General features: G+C 50.7%; 1 protein-coding gene across 1 annotated transcript in view; it reads right to left on the reverse strand.

Annotated features, from left to right (window-relative positions):
• The window catches only part of FLT4 (fms related receptor tyrosine kinase 4), a 46,585-nt gene that overhangs the window by 4,043 nt on the left and 25,933 nt on the right, over positions 1-16,609 (reverse strand). Inside the window, 21 exon segments of the mRNA XM_079144319.1 lie at positions 3,750-3,784; positions 3,787-3,822; positions 3,824-3,838; positions 5,499-5,619; positions 7,140-7,159; positions 7,161-7,286; positions 7,288-7,290; positions 8,154-8,259; positions 9,261-9,360; positions 10,459-10,570; positions 11,761-11,883; positions 12,282-12,376; positions 12,871-13,021; positions 13,154-13,242; positions 13,492-13,605; positions 13,922-14,026; positions 14,490-14,625; positions 14,919-15,025; positions 15,172-15,303; positions 15,401-15,547; positions 15,888-16,250. Of these exon segments, the coding sequence (XP_079000445.1) occupies positions 3,750-3,784; positions 3,787-3,822; positions 3,824-3,838; positions 5,499-5,619; positions 7,140-7,159; positions 7,161-7,286; positions 7,288-7,290; positions 8,154-8,259; positions 9,261-9,360; positions 10,459-10,570; positions 11,761-11,883; positions 12,282-12,376; positions 12,871-13,021; positions 13,154-13,242; positions 13,492-13,605; positions 13,922-14,026; positions 14,490-14,625; positions 14,919-15,025; positions 15,172-15,303; positions 15,401-15,547; positions 15,888-16,250 (2,236 nt within the window).

The raw sequence follows: 16,609 nt of genomic DNA on the forward strand, positions 1-16,609 counted from the left end.
ACGAAGGCTTCTCTGACCACTCTACCATGCTTCCTTCTTAGCTGTCATTTCCTTTGAGTTTTGGAAAATGCTGGTTTATTTATTTTTTTGCTCTGCATGTGCTATTGAGAAAATCCTGATATACCAATTGTTTCCTTTGTAAGTAACTAGGGATATTTTTTTTTTTTTGCCTGAATTCCCAAAACGTTTATCTTTGAAGTCAAATAATTCTACTAGAATTTAGTATTGTGGGCCAGTTTTCCCAGGTACCCTTCTAATATTCATGCCTTCATTTTTTATTTAAGAATGTTATCTTTATAAGTTTAAAATATTAGTTTTATTCCTCTGCATTTTCTTCCTCACAGACTCCAATTTACATATAGTATGTGTCTTCAAACTCATCTTCTATATCTGTCTTTCTGATCCTTTTACCTCAGTTTTTATTTTCTTGACTCTTTTCACGTCTATTCTCTGTAATCTTCACTATAAATCTGGTCATATATAGTGTCCCTCTAGCTTATCTCAATTTATTTCAATTTCCTTCTTAATTTCATCATTTTATATCTTCATATTATTTGTGAAATGAGTTACCATTTAATATCTCCATCCTGTCCCATTTATATTCTGAATTTTTAAATGTCTGATTTATGGTGTAGCTCCATGTTTCATTATATATTTAATTCATGTTGTGTTAGAGTTTTCCTCTATTTAAGAAAACTCTACTGTGAATTTTAATTCTAATTCCTGTTTTAGTCTTACAGTAACTGTGGATGAATACAGTTTAATTTTTTGTTCATGATTATTCATGTTGGAATTTCCTACATCAAAATAATAGTTATTTTGTGGAAGGGGCTGAGGATATACATGGTGCTATGGTCTGAATGCATCCTCCAAAGTTCAGCTGTTAGAAGCTCAGTCCCCAGTGCAAGTGTTGAGAGGTGGGACCTTTGTTGTGTATATCACCTAGTGGATTAATGTTGTTATCATAGGTGTGGGTTTGTTATAAAGGCAGTTGGGTCCTTTCTTAATCTTTCTCTCACTTACTGCCTCAGGATGATGTGACAAGAAGAACCTTGCCAGATGGTGGTGCCATACTCTTGGATATCCCAAGTTTGAGACCCAAAGCCAAATAAATTTCTGCTCTATAATGTTACCCATTCTCAGGTATCCTGTTATAGAAGTGTAAGATGAACTAAGATAGGGGGATTCTTGGGTTTCCTCATTTGAAACTGCTGTATCAGACCCACATCTTTGGTATCACCTCAAATTCCTTTGACTACTTCCTTCTTGCCAAAGGCTCCACTCATGTCCTGTGTCATACTTCCACCAAGGGTTAACCAGTTCTCAGCAGTAGTGTGATGGGCAGTGTTAGGCCCTCTCACTGGCTGCTGCCATGCAGTCCTGCTGACCAACCACAGCCCAGATTTTCTAGATCTTTCCCTACAGACTTGGATGAAACATTATGCTGCAGGGCAAGGGATCTGGCATCCATAATGGCCACTGAAAGATGATGCAACCTGGGAGCAGGAGGAGTTGACTCCCCAGGGGTGAGTGTGGACCAGGGATTAACAGAAGACAGGAAGGAACTGGGCAGGTAAACTACCTCCATCATCTCCCCATAGATACCTCCAAGACACATTCTATCTTTGCACCTGTTTGAAGAATGTTCTTTATGCCAAGTGAATGTACCTGTCCAATGATCTGCTGCACCTTTCCATGGTTCATCAGGATGTTTCCAAGGGCACCTGTGCAAAGAATAGTGCCCTCTGTCCCCGCCATAGTGAGGTGCAGTTTCGGTAATGAACAAATCCCTTGTGTGAGTCTTCTTCTGAATTCTGGATACTACGTTGCTTCTGTAGGACCATTCTCTTCTGGAACTTTCTTTTTTCATCATCACCAAGCACTCCCTTCTAGCTTACTACCCTTTCAGTGCTCTCCAAGACCACTGACCCTAGGGCCTCAAACTTGGACTTTGCTTTCTTCTATGAGGCTCAGCCTCTTCCATTCTTTTCCCAGTGGGATTGGTCACTGTTCCAAGGACATTTTTGTGTGTGTGTGTGTGCTGGGGATTGAATCCAGAGGCACTCTCCCACTTAGCTACATCTCTAGCACTTTTTGTATTTTATTTTGAGATACAGTCTCCCTAAGTTACCAAGGCTGGATTCAAAATTTGTGACCTTCCCAGCCTCAGCCTCCTGAATCCCTGGGATTAGAGGTGCATGCCAGTGCACCAGGCTTATCCCAAGGACTTTGCCACATGCTTCTATCATGGGATAGTCTTCATGTGACTCTTCTTCTGCTATTCTGCCATGGCTTTGGCTTGGCTCTACTGGTCTTGGATGTGGGCATACGCGCACACACACACCACACACACACACACACACACACACCACACACACACCAGTCTCCTGGGTATGTCGTAGACATGGGCTGAGTGAACTTATTTCATCTTCTTGAAAAGCTGTGATGTTTTTAGCAAGATGTGTGGAGACTTGAATTTAAATAGCAATTGTCCTCTGGTTTACCTTCTCTCTCTCTCTCTTTCTCTCTTCTTTCTTTTAGTGGGACTCAAACCCAAGGCTTCACAAATGCTAGGCAAGCACTCTACCACTGAGCTATATTATATCCCCAGCCCTACCCTTTTACTTAATTATTTTTTAAGTGATAAGATGCCAAAAACTACTTCAGGAAATATCACTACCAATAACTTCCCAAAACCAGGTTACTAATAGAAGTTGCTTGATGGTGGTGTCATTATTTTTAAAGGCCCACAATCTTTCCGTGTTAACAGTGCTTTTGTAGGTTGGTAGGGGAAATACCCAGGTACTGGTTAAGTATCCCTAATCTGAAAATTTGAAATTTAGTATTTTAATAACGAACATGTGGCAAAATATCCAGTTTCCCGACTAATTACATGAAAAGTTAAATATACTTGCCAAGTCCCTCTTAGGCTTGTGAAATCTAATTCCTCTGAAACTAAATTTTGAGACATTTTCAAATTTCGGATTTGTGAATTAGGAATGCTCAACTGGTAAAGTCTATGCAAAATATTCTAAAATCCAAAACACTTTGGAATCTGAAACACTTCTGGTCCCAAGTATCGTGGATAAGGGACACTCAACCTGCAACTACAAACTGTAACTCATAAGATATCTGCAACAAAGGTGAAAATGACAATCAACTATTTTGTTTTTTATAAAATAAATAGGTGTGATTTAGGGTAAAATATTCAATGATAACATCATATATTGACTCCAGAGCAGCAGCACAGGCGGAAGCCAAGGATTGTTTTGGAAAGCTATGACAGATGGACCCAAAAAGGGACTCTTGACAAAAGCAGTGAGGTCAAGGGGGTGGTCTGGATAAGTGACCATGGGCTATTTGGGGTTTGGGAACAAAAGTGGTCTCCCCTTGGCTGGTGTGTGTGTGTGTGTGTGTGCGCACACACATGCACATGCCCTGGGCATGGTGGATCACACAGGGTTTCACAAAATGTAACATCTGGACATCCATCAAATGATAAGGAGGTGTTGGGACCAGCACCCAGGTGCTATAGAAGGGGACTTCCTTTGGTGATGGGGACAAAGTCCTTGAGACTCAGAACAGCTTGCCTTGAATGTACAAAAAGGCAATAGGCAGCCCTGAAGGTTCTAGGTAAGAGTGGCAATGCACACAAAGCCCCAGCCTCCCTCACCAGGCCTCTGCCCTCAGGGCCCTCCCTAGGTAGGGCAATGCCCACCTTTGCAGCCGAGGCCTCCCGAGCCCTTTACCTGAATCCACTGTCTTGTCTATGCCTGCTCTCTATCCCGACTCAAACTCCTCTGAGGCCAGCACCATCCCACCTGTCGGTCTGGTTATCCTGTGTGGTAGAGACCAGCAAGGCTGTGGGCCAGGCGGTGAGCCTCCAGCAGGCAAGGGACCTTCTGTGCACCTTCGTTTTGCTGACCTAACACCTTTACCCCCCCCCGTGGGAACTGTCGGGCTGGGAGTGGGCCATGTCTGTCACCTCCAGAGCATGCAGGTAAGGGGTCACATGTCCCCCCCACCCCATAGAGGAGAAATGGGTCTGCGGGGAGCCATGCCTGATTTATGAGAACACACCATGCTGGAGGCCGACTACAAGGTACAAGCAATGTGCTCGAGCAACAGGTAGACAGGAGCAATAGGAGAAATAGGGGGAGCATGTGAAAGAATTTTCTGGCAGCTCATAGTTCTTTTCTTTTATTTTTAAAAGATCCTCCTGGAGACACACATCTGGGTTTAGTGGGTCTTTGTTCCCTCTCAATTGTGGCTTGGCGGGTTTTCACTTGAATTCCACTGGAGGGAAACTGCAATCTTCTCAGAGCTTGGGACCCTCCAAGGTCTTCGTTTTGCCCTGGAAACGCGAGCCTGAGTCTGTGTGGTTTGAGTGGAGGGCTCCCACTGTTGACCTGGCCGTCCAAGCGCCTTGGGCCAGTGCTCACTGACCAGGCCCAGAACCCACAGCACCATCTGGATGGGGACTGGCACTGGAGTCCTGGCATGGCTCCTGGCTGTGCACCACTGCAGCTTAGGTCTGAGGGCTCAGTGTCCTCTTCTACAAATGGACATACTTGTCCAGCCTCACAGAGCTGTCTAAGCTTGACTATGCTTGACTTGCATCTGCAGACACAGGTGTCACTATCTGAGTGGGCATGGCAAGTTCTCCTGTTTCCTATATCCCATCTTCCTTTTGTAGTGATACTGTCCTCTACTCTACTGGTGGCACTAATTGCCGACCAGCGCAGTGAGGGGTGAGGCTGTGTCTTAGGCTGATGCAACCAGAACTATCTGAGGGGAAGCTGTTTTTCTCCCGGGGGAAGAAGAGAGCATGGGGCTGCCAGGGAGGACAGCCTTGTGTGGGAGTGGCGAGAACACAGGGGAAAGCAACTGAGAGATGGTGGCTTTGTATGAGACCTGAAAGTACCTAAGATGCTCTATGGACTTGACATTACAAGTGATTTTGCCAAGGATATACCTGCACCCCCGGGTTACTGTGGCACTAGTGACAATAGGTAAGATGTAGAATCAGTCCAGGAGCTAATAGATGGATAAATGGATAAAGAAAATGTGATAAATAGAGTATTATTCAGCCCTAAAGAAGAATGAAATCTTGTCAATGCAGCAAAATGGAAGACATGATGTCAAGTGAAACTACCCAGACTGAAAGACAAATAGAACGTATTCTCTCTCATACGTGAAAATTAAAAATAAAAAAATTACCTGAAAGTAGAATAGTGATTAATAGAGGCTGGGAAAGTGGGAAAGGGTGGATAAAGGAGGCTGGATTTGATTAGTGCATGCTATGTGCATGTATTAAAATATCACACTGAACCCCATTAATATGTACAATTTATACATGTTAATCAATAATAAAATAACATTTTAAAAAGTAGTTGACTTCTGTCACTTGCTTCAGGAATCTCTAATGCTTACCTCCCCTTGAGGTACCCTGGCCCTGATCTGAGGTGCACAGATCCCTCCCCCCACCCTTCCCTTACCACAGAGGCTTTGTACGTTGTTGGGGTCATAGGGAATTCTTCAAATGTCTTCATCTTGGAGGCACCCTGGATCTGAGTCCCTTGGGTCAGGTACCCGGGAAAAGACACACAATTATAATACCTGTGGGGAGAACACAGAAGGTGCTGGAGCGGCACAAGCCAGCAACCCTCCTAAAAGTTCCCTTTCACCTCTCTGTCTGCCTTCCTCTCCCTCGGGAGTCTGAGGTCTGGACACATCCCTGGTCCTACCTTGGATGTCCATCATTCAGCCCCATCCGAGGGACTCTGGGCACATCCCTCCCCTTCCCTGAGCTGCATTTCCTCACCTGCACAAGAGGGATAAAATATCCAAAGTCCACTAGTGGGGTGCACAGTAGCAGGAAAGTGGGGCCCACCAAGCCTGGGTGCAGCATGCAGCTGATGAGTGGTGAGTGTGGCTGGGCTAGGACATTGAGGCAAGGCTGCTGGTCCTGCTGCTGTAGCCACTGCATGGCCTGCCTGTGCACGCATGCATGTGTATGTAAGTGTGTGCATGTATGAGCACGCACATGTGTGTTTGGGTGGGTGTTGATGTGAAAGAGCTGGCAAGAACGAGCTTGCTGTTCTCGTCCCCTCGACCTGGCCCTGCTCCAGGCTGGAGCAGACCTGGCAAGATTCTCAGTCCCATGTCTCAGCCAGGCTGCTGGGAATGTGGCTGGCGCGACCTCCTAAGGCTGAAATTCCAGGAACTGAGGCTAAGTCCTCACTTCTGAATACTGGCTAGCGAGTGGCTGACTCTGCTTCCACGGTCTGCCAGGGAGTGATCACACTGTGGGAGGAGTCTGGGCCCCAAATCTGGCCCACTGGACATGGTCTTCGTGCAAGAAGATGTGACTGGGATGGGTGCTGCCTTAAACTGTGGTTTAGGGTGAGGTCCCCTTTTAGGGGAGGGGATCGGAAGTACAGAGGATTGAAGGTCAATTGCCTTATTGTTTGGATAAAGGCTTGAGTGTGTCCCCAGAGGTACATGTGATGGAAGCTTGGTCCCCTGTGTGGCAGTGTTGAGGTGGTGGAACCTTTAAGAGATTGGGCCTAGTACAAGGTCATTAAGTTACGGGGGCATTACCCTTGGAAGGTATTAATGTAGTTCTCTCCAGACCCTGGTTAGTTCCTAAGAAAATGAGTTGTTAGAACAAGGAGCCATCTTGGCCCCAGAATTCCTCTGGCCTCCTGTTCTACCATATACTCTCTTCTGTACTTGCTCCTGCTATCATGATGGCCTCTGCCATGTGACTCCCCAGGGCTAAGGAGATACCAGCACCATGCTCTTGAACCTCCAGATCTGTATGCTAAACAAACATCTTTTCAGTATAAAGTACCCATTACTCAGTATTTTGTTATAACAATGGAAATGGACTAAGACACTGAAGGGCAAACAGCAGGACTGAGGAGGCTCAGAGGAAAGCACAGCCACATGGCTGTGTAAGGCCACATGTCTGGAGGCATTCATTACCCTACTGTTGTTATTTAAATCATTCTGACATCCAGTCATCTCTCAAGTCACTGTAAATTGCTTTTCTTTGATGAGGATAAATATACTGTCTCCAAACTGCTCCTCCCACTTCCCCAGCATCACGTCCCAGACCCAGGAAGGGACAGAACCTTGCAGCCAGGCTGTGGCGGTTGCATGCTGGGAGGGCTGTCCTCTGTGTCCTCAGCAGCCACATGCAGAGCTGTGGTGGATGCCTGCAGGAAGCTGCCATCCTCTGAACTCTGAGAGCTGCATGGTGCCATGCAGTCCTCCTCTTCCTTCCTGGCAGGAATGTGGGATGATGGCAGGGTCAGAGACTGTAACCTCAGTCCCTACCCCTGCACTCAGGACTGCTGGAGTCCTGACCTCTCCAATGGGATCAAGAGGGGCTGTGTGGTAAGTCTGTGCTCTGAGGATTAAATAAGCTCCTGCCAGAACCCCAGCACACTTCAGCAGTGTTCAGGGCAGCATAGGGCAAGGTTGCTGAAGGTTTGCTGGGCAATCTTGTTCAGTTCTCCCCAAGAGTCCTCCTCAGGTCCCCCTTTGCAGACAAGCAGGCAGGGTGGACCGGGCCTCAGCAGAGCATCCTCACTTCAGTCTTCAGGCAACCAGTGTAAGCATTTTACCTTTTCTTTGGGGCAGAACCAGACCCAAACTACCCTTTTCCAGTCCCTGAGGCTCAGCTTGCTACCTGGTTACTCCTCCAGGTCCCAGAGCATGAGTACCACCAGGGAGGGAGGGATGCAGGATACACAAGTCTAGGACCTGGGTACTGGGTGGGTACAAGGAGGTGAAGGAATGCATCACCATTATGCTGAGAAGACAGGGGCTACCTTCAGGCTTGGGAAGGGCCAGCCTGGAGCTCCTCATGGGCAAGAAGGATCTCTGACCATCTGCATGGCAGCTGGAGCAGGCACCAGGGCTTGTGCACACAAGAGAAAGATGCTCGGCTCTTCCCTTTGAGTGACTGGGTGTGAGAGATATGGGTGGTGGGGACTAAAAGGACAAGTTCAGGGTCCTGGGACCTGGACATGCATGACCTTTGCCTGGTAGCTGAGAGGTGGGCAGGGCTTAGAGGGGCAGCCAGAGCAAGACTAAGGTCAGGGTCAGAGGTTGTAGTGGGACAAGGCAGAGATGGAGCTCACCTGCTGGCTCCCACTCTGAAGCAGGTCCCCCAGGATTTCCACCAGCTCTGAGAAAGCAGGCCTTGCTTTGGGGTCTCCTGACCAACAGCTCAGCATGATGCGGCGTCTGCAGGGGAAAGCTGGCTGCTGGCCTGTGATCTGAGCATGCCCTGACCCTTCCACCTGCCCACCCTAGCCCTCCTTTTCCCCCTGGACCCCTAAAATAGTTTTGGATGTGGTTTGAATGTGTTCCCCAAAGTTTCATGTACTGGTCCCCAGTGTGGTGGTGTTGAGGTGGTGGAACCTTTAAGAGGCAGGGCCTAGTGGAAGGTGATTACATATGGGGGGGTCCACCCTCATGAATGGATTAAAGTGCCTAACCCCTCCCCAGTCTCTTTCTTCCTGTCTTGCCAGGCACACTCTCTCTCTCTCTCTCTCTCTCTCTCTCTCTCTCCCCATACACACACACCCCCCCCCTCTCACATCCTCCCACCATATAATGATACAGCCAGAAAACCCTCTACCAGAACCAAACAGATGCTGGTGCCCTGTTCTTGAACTTCCAAAACCATGAGCTAAATACACATTTTTTCTGGATAAAAATACACAGTATTTTTTGGTTTTGTTTTGCTATAGTAATCAAAAACAGACTAAGCTTGTCTCTTGCACTTCCTCTGCCTCTCTACTCCTGTCCATCACAGTTATGGTTACTTGACTGCCTGTGTGTCTGCCAGGGCCAGGGCCAGTCCAGCTCTATTGGCTCTAGTCTCCTTGGAAATGGCACAGATCAGGAGGGGAGTTGTTGATTGGTCAGTGGTGGAGTGAGGGCCTGTCTGTACAGACCCCAGGCCCATCCTGGCCTGCCTGTTTCCTGCTGCTGCCAGCATGTTCTACTTCCTGTGTCTGAATGCCATCCCTTGCCCCCATGTTTACAAGTCCCCCTCAGCACCCCCATAGCTGTGTGTCCTCTCTCTCTGCCTGTCCCCAGACCCTCCTCCATTTGTGCACACCCCTCTTCCTGCCTGCATGCCTCCACTGCCACCCCCCCCACCTGCTGCATCTGTACTCTTCTCCCCTGTGTCCATGCCCCCTGCCCCCCAGCACCTGCACATCCAGCCAGAGACTCACATGGCAGGAGTGGCCAGCTCTGGAGCCCTCATCCGGGTGCCATCTTTCAGTCGCTGGCAGAACTCCTCGTTGATCTGCACCCCAGGGTATGGGGAGGCCCCTGAAGGCAGGAAGGGACTAAAGTGGGTGGGGAGCAGGCTTCCCACTGCTCAGCCCAGCCTCCCAATTGCCCCTGTTCTATTCCATCCTCTTTTTCTCTTCCTCCTAGTGGCAGGGTGAAGATGGGGTTCACTCTGCTGTACCCACCCTGGGACCCAGACAAGCTGTTGCCCTATCCTGCTCCACTCTGGTTGTTTATCTGGCTAAAGAAGGATGAGGTCACTCATTTGTTAAGGGACCATGATGTCCACATATTCAACATGGATTACTGAATTCACAATTACCAGGATCCTTACAGGGGGTGGAACTTCACAGAACCAGTTTTGACAAAGCTACTTCTCCCTCTTGCTGCATCACCCAATGGCCTGCTGTGCCCCATCCTGGGATCTCCAACACATGGGAACCAAGCACCATGGGCCAGGCTGTGCTCGATTGCTGAATTGCTGTCCTCTCAGGCCTCACCTCCTTTGTTTATTGTTATTATTATCATTATTACTTTGCAGAGGTGGAGCTTGAACTCAGGGCCCAGTGTGTGCTAAACATACCCTCTGCTACTGACTACATCCCTAGCCCCTACTTCCTTTCATATACCCTGGACCCTTCCCAGCACCTCTTATTCACACAACAGTTCCCAAGCTCCTAGATTCTTCCTGTTCTTTTAATTTCAGTAACAGCATTTCTCATTGTTGCCACTGGTGATACTTTCTTGTTCGTTGCCTCCCTCCACCCTAGAATGGGGACTTTATCGTGTTCCTATGAGGGACTTGTGTAAATAAGTGTGTTCACTGAATGAGCACCAAGCTCCCTCAGGGACCCATGGAGAGGTAGAGGCTGTCATGTGAAACAAGGCTTTGCCCTACAACAGGATCCAGGTGATGCTAGGATGGAGGCGAAGTTCTCTAGGAGGTGGGCAAAGATGGGGAGAGGCAAGGGGCTTTCGGTGGCACATGAAAAATACCTGCCTCAGAATGATCCAATAGCTTGATCCAGGTACACACTTCCAGATGTCCAGCCCTTGACACCAGAAGGGCAGATGGTACAACCTGGAGCTGGTGATCCCTCTCCCTACCCCAAGTTGAACACCTCATCCTACACTCACCCAGGGAGAAGATCTCCCACAGCAGCACCCCGAAGGACCAGACATCACTCTGTGTGGTGTACACCTTGTCAAAGATGCTCTCAGGGGCCATCCACTTCAGGGGCAGCCGGGCCTGGGGGCGATGGAAGGAGGTGTGTTCCATGGGAGGTAGGGAACAGAAGACTGAGGTCAGACACTGGAACAACCTTTCCTCAGTTCCTTCTGCTCGGATTGAAGACTTGCTCTTGCAGCTATTTATCTCTGTCCAGGTCTCCTTCATTCTGAGCTTTCTTTTTTTTTTTTCTTTTTTTTTTTAGTGCTGGGGATTGAACTCAGGGCCTTGTGCTTGCAAGGCAAGCACTCTACCAACTGAGCTATATCCCCAGCCCTCATGCTGAGCTTTCTTGTGGGGGGTCTTGTATCCCTTCTCTAGTTCCAGATTCTCACTCTTTCCCCCAACACAGATGATCCATCCACTCACTTTGTCACCACACTAGAGGCAGAGTGGCAGTTCCTGACCCCTCCTCCCTGGGCTCCTGATATCTCTTCCTCACTATCTGTCTCTTCCTCTCATGACTTCTACCTTGGAGCCTGTGAGGGCTTCTGCTTCCAGCCCAGCGCCCCCATCCCCTCTCTTCATAGTTTACAGAGAATGCCTTCTGTAAATGTACACCTGACCACTTCCTTCACCTGCTGTCACACACCTGTGAATTAGAATGAAGGACAAAAGCCTTCTGTAGGGGACCATGCTGGGCAGGGTAGATTTCACCACACATTCTGAACTCATTCTGCTCATTTCCTTCCTCCAGTCTTCTTCCCACCTCTCCCTGGAGCAAACCCCTAATCAGCTGTGGCTGCTCATTCAGACACCTGCCTCTGAGCTTCACCAACAGGACACATGCTGCCACCTGAGCATGGATGAACTTTTCTGTGATGGCCCCTGCACCAGGCCTGCCCATCTCCAGACAGACCACCTAGGTTCCTCTGCACACCCAGGGCAGGCGTGGAGTTGGTGTCCACCAAACAGACCAAGGCACTGGGCAAAACAAGTTCTGATTGGGGCATTGTAGTCCCTGCTTGTCACTTCCTGTTTTTACTTTCCTACCCCAGGTTGCCGTCATGGGCGGGGTCACTAGGGTCCTCTGTAGGTTCAGTGGGGACACTGGCAGCAGTGAGTCCCCCAGCATCTGGGCAGGTGGCCTGGCAGACCAAGGAGCCATGTCACCCTAAAACAGCACTACCCCTCCTGCTCCTGGACAGGAGGTTTGTGGTCTCATTCTCCCCATCTTCCCAGATCCCCATCGTCCCTCCTCCTGCACTCACACTGCCCTTGCGGACGTAGTCGGGGTCTTTGTAGATATCTCGGGCAAGGCCAAAGTCGCAGATCTTCACTATGTCGCTTTCTGACAGCAAGATGTTTCGAGCAGCCAGGTCTCTGTGGATGCACTAGGGTGCAGGGAGGTGGGGAGTCACTCAGCTCAGCCCCTGGGTGACAGCCATGCCTGGAGCTCCAGAATGCCCCAGGGGATGCCCTTTTAGATTCCTGCTCCTTTGAGGAAAGATTTCTGTGCAGCCCCAGGACTCATGGAATTGTGGGGACAGCAGAGAAAGTCAGGGAGTAGGTCAGACTGATTTCATATCCAGTTCTGCCACTGACTAGCCAGGGGACTTGGAAAGTGAATTCCTCACTTTGCTCTCAGTTTCATCTTCTGTAAAATGGGAGAGACAGTAACTAATTCTAGGGCCACTTTGGGGTGAAGTGAGGACCAAGCACACATATGCATCCTATTGGTTTTGCACTTGTCTACCCTCCACAGGGCCTGATGGGGGTTTGGGAGATTCACCTTGCGGGAGGCCAGGAATTCCATTCCCCGGGCCACCTGGAAGCTGTAGCAGACAAGGTCTTCCATGGTCAGTGGGCTCAGCCACAGGTCTTCCACTGCTCAAAGGAGGGAGGTGGGCTCAGGGTAGTCTCCTCCATAACTTCCATCTTCCACCCAGCCCAAAGAGAACATTTATTCACCTACCCTGACTACATCCCTCCTGGTCAGGTCCCTGAGGCCTCAGGTACTAGCTAACAACCATATAAACCCATCTTCTGACCTTCACCTCCACTCTTTCTAGGATACACACTACTCCCAGAGCAGTAAATACTGTTGTGCCACTGGGCCTCTGTACCTGCTACATGACCCTCAACTGCTACCCCACCTTGTTTTCAATGCAAACTCCTATTCATCCTTTATGCCTAAATCAAATATCAAAAAGCTCTGTGAAAATAACCGCTGAGGTGTCTTCCCTTCCTAAGGCAGAGTCCATTACATGCTTTATTATAGAAGCCCCACCACCAGGTCCCCAGGATGTTATTCTAGTCTGCCTGATCATGAGGTATTACTGTGCCAACCAGATTTTGGGCAAGGGGAAGCAGGCGCTTACCTTCCTGGACAGGAGGAGCCCGCCCCGCCCCTCCCTTGCCCATCAGGAACCGTGTGAACAGGGCTCTGTCGCTGCTCCCTGACCTTCTTCGATCGGCCTTAGCGCCCTCAACCATGGCGTGGAAGCGCCTTCGCTGCTCGGGAGACTTCTCCTACAGATGCATAAAGTTGGTCTGAGGGGGCCCACCTACCACTATGGAGGTGCATCCCATTTCCACCCTCAGCCCCTGGCGCCCACCAGCTCTCTAGCAGAACTCCGGCTACTGGTTGGGGTGGTTGCTTACCGCGTAGGGGTTGAAGGCCTCTCGCTTGGCGCGCAAGAAGTTGGAGAGGTTGCCGTACTTGCAGAACTCCACAATCACCATGAGGGGCCCTGGGGCAGGGTGAAGCAGAGTCAGGCACTTGGTGACTGAGGGCAAGCTAAAGGGACAGAAGCGTAGCAAAGTCCAGCCTTGACACTACCACTGCCCACTATCCCTCCTGCACCCCACCCCACTCCAATCTTGCCAATCCCAAGCCCAGGGGGCTCCTTCCATGCAGAGCGCTAATGAGCCCACTCGTATCGTGAGCATCCCCTTCCCCCAATTGTCTGATCCTTCCCCCAGGGCACCCCGTTCAGTACCGTTGGGTTTGGTACACGCCCCCAGGAGGTTGACAACGTTGAGGTGGTTACCGATGTGGATTAGGATCTTGAGCTCCGACATCAGGGCACGATGTTCACTAGCCGTGGCGCCCTCTGGAGGGGATACAGGGGCCTAGCATGGCGCGGGACCTGCCCTGGCCTCTTTCCCAGTCGCTGGCCACCTCCTCCCACGCCACTAAGGCACGGTCAGTGCTAGGCGGCAATGGGGATGGGGTGGCCGCTCCAGGTACCTAGCACATCCTCCTGGTCACATTGAGGCCTTGCTCTGATTCCCACTGCCTCCCCGTAGATTCTTGGATGATATTCTGTCTCTGAACATCAGTTTCCCTTCCTGCATCCAGTGCCTCTAAAGAGCTGCTGCTCTTCCTCACCCAGTTGGGCAGCCCCTTCTACCCACTTGACCCCACACCTTTCAGCATTTTCACAGCCACAGTGTCACAGCTGCTGCCTTTGTTGATGCCAAAAGCTGAGGCTTCTACCACCTTCCCAAAAGCTCCATGACCCAGGACTCTCCCTGTGGAGGCAAGGAGCAGGTTCCAGGTGAGCTGTACAGGGCTGAGAGAGGAGAAAGGTCGGTAGCAGGGGTGACCTGTCCTAGGGCCAGACACAGGCAGGACATGGGGTGCCTCTTTTGACAAACAGGAAGAGTGTGTGGAGAGGGAGCCTTGGAGAGAGGGAGAGGAGAGACAGACAGGAAGGACTCGGTATCCTCTCCAGGCAGGTGTGATACATCCATCCTGCTCAGAGCAAGGAAATGACCTAGGGGCCTGGGAACTGGGGGTGCTGGCCAGGGGTTCTGGAGGATGAAGGCCCAGATGGAACAGGTCAGGCCAGGTGGGGATCAGGCAGTCCTTCCTGGCAGGAGTTCTGAGAAGGGAGGGATTTCTGGCACTCTAATGGGGCCCACCCTGGAGCAGCTGATGCTGCCTCTGCCAGGCAGGGCATGGTAGCTGGGGTAGGCTGGATGCTAGCCTCACCAAGGTGCAGACGTTCCCGGGGAAACTCCCACTGGCTGGCATCATAGGACAGGTATTCACATTGTTCCTCCAGAGGCACCTCCCCTGGGTCCATGATGATGGACAGGTAGCCAGTCTTGATGTCTGCATGTGCAGGCTGAGGGTGGGAACAGCTCATTGATTTGGTCAAAACCACTGTGGCTTGGGCAAAACTTTGCCTGCTATAGATAACACTTGTTTGGGGCTCAATGAAGGAGGGTCTGACCAACAGATAATCTTTGCTCTTGCTGGGTGGGGAGGTTTCCAGGGAGAGAGACTGCCAGACAAACCCAGATGAGGAACTTACTTTTATATTTAAGGGCTGGCCAGGGTGGGAACAGGGTGGGGATACATGCAAGAAAGACCTCATTAGTCGCTGGGGAGAGGCTCAGCAGGGGGAAGCACCCTTACCCTTCGCATGTTACAGAAGATGAGGAGGAGGAGGATCCAGAAAAAGACAGCAATGACCCCAGTGCCAACGAGGATCACAATTTCCATGCTGCCTTTGTCCTCGGAGCCTGAATGGGAAAAAAAATGTCTGTATGTGAGGGAGGAAAGGCTATACCTTACCTCTTCTGATAGGCATGACTTGCATGGGATGGGACAAAAGAAGGCTCCAGTTAGGGGCCTGAGGTGACTCTAAGGAGCAAAGCATAGGCCGGACCTTCCACTGCCACGCTGGCGGAAGAGTTCACGCAGCCCTTGGCATTGCACACACTGCACAAGTAGCGACCAGCATCCTCTTCGCGCACGCGCTGGATGCTCAGTTTCTGGTTCGAGTCTGCCAGGTCAATTCCTGGCGGGTGGGATGGAGATTCCAGCTCAGGTGGATCTAGGAGCATCGGCTTTAAAGACCTCCCGAGTCCATTGTCTCCAGGGGTCACTCTCCTTACCAGACTCTTTCTCCAGCACCCTTTCATCTTTGTACCACACAATGCTGGGCATGTGCGCCCCGGCCACTGGGCACCTCATCTCCAGGGAATCACTCACATTCACCAGGAGATCTGTCAAGTTCTGCGTGAGCCGAGGAGCTTCCAGGGCTGGGAGTTGGGGTGGAGAGAGAGTTAAGTGAAGGCACAGAAAGCAAAGGTCACCTCGGACCCCAGCACTCCAGGCAGGACTGGGAGCAGGGGTGTGGGAGATGGGAGGTGCAAGGGTGAGATGGGTTGCACAACACTGAAGGAAGGGTCAGAGATTGTGCATGCAAGTGAGGGTTGTGCACCTCAACGACGGGGCGGGGCTGGGCAGGGGGCTGCTCCTGCAGGCCCAGGCTTGCACAGGGACTACCCAGGCGCATGCTGGGCTGGGTGCAAAGGCAGAACAGCAGGAGCTAGATAAGAAGCGTGGCCCTCCCTTGAGCACCAGCCTGGCCCACCTCACCCTGCACTGACAGGTACTTCTTGTGGCAGTGTTTGTCGTGGCTGCGACGATCCTGCACCTCGCACACGTAGTCGCCCTCGTGCTCGGGCGTTACTTGAGGGATGCTCAGGCTGAGAGTGGCGTGGCGCTCTCCCGGTGCCGCTTCCTCCAGATTGGCCTCCAGCGGTGTGGCGAATAGATGCACGTTCTTGCAGTCAAGCAGTAGTGGGTTCCCTTGTGCATCGTGCAGCGTGGACAGGTTGAGGCGGTACCAACGTAGATGCTCATAAGTGTAGTTGTCGGCCCGGCAGCTGAGGCGCACAGACTGGCCTTCTAAAGGCTCCTCAGAAGGCTCAGATTCTATACTGAAGCCGTCAGGGATGGCTGGGAAGTGGGAAGGAACCCCTGTGACACTGCCCGGATATTTGCTCACCTATCCACCTGCCCATTGTGCCCTCTTCCCTTTCCCAGTTGACCTTCAAATTCACTTAGTTCCCAATGAAGGGGGTGCAGCATGAGCATCTGGGTGATCATACCACCCTAGAGTCCACTTCTTTCTTTTTTCTCCCCCTCATTAACCAATGGAGCCAGCTCTCTGATGTTAGCCCCACCCACTGGGTCTCCTTCTGACTTCCTGCCTCTCTTTGTTCTGAACAAGCTCCTACCAGGTTGCCGCTCTCACCTGTCCTAGGAGGCCAAGTCATCAAGTTCCTTGAGTCCCCTAGACTCAGCGGGGCCCTGAT

Source organism: Sciurus vulgaris (genome assembly GCF_902686455.1).
Source record: "Sciurus vulgaris genome assembly, chromosome: 6".
In the NCBI taxonomy this organism is placed as follows: Eukaryota; Metazoa; Chordata; class Mammalia; order Rodentia; family Sciuridae; genus Sciurus; species Sciurus vulgaris.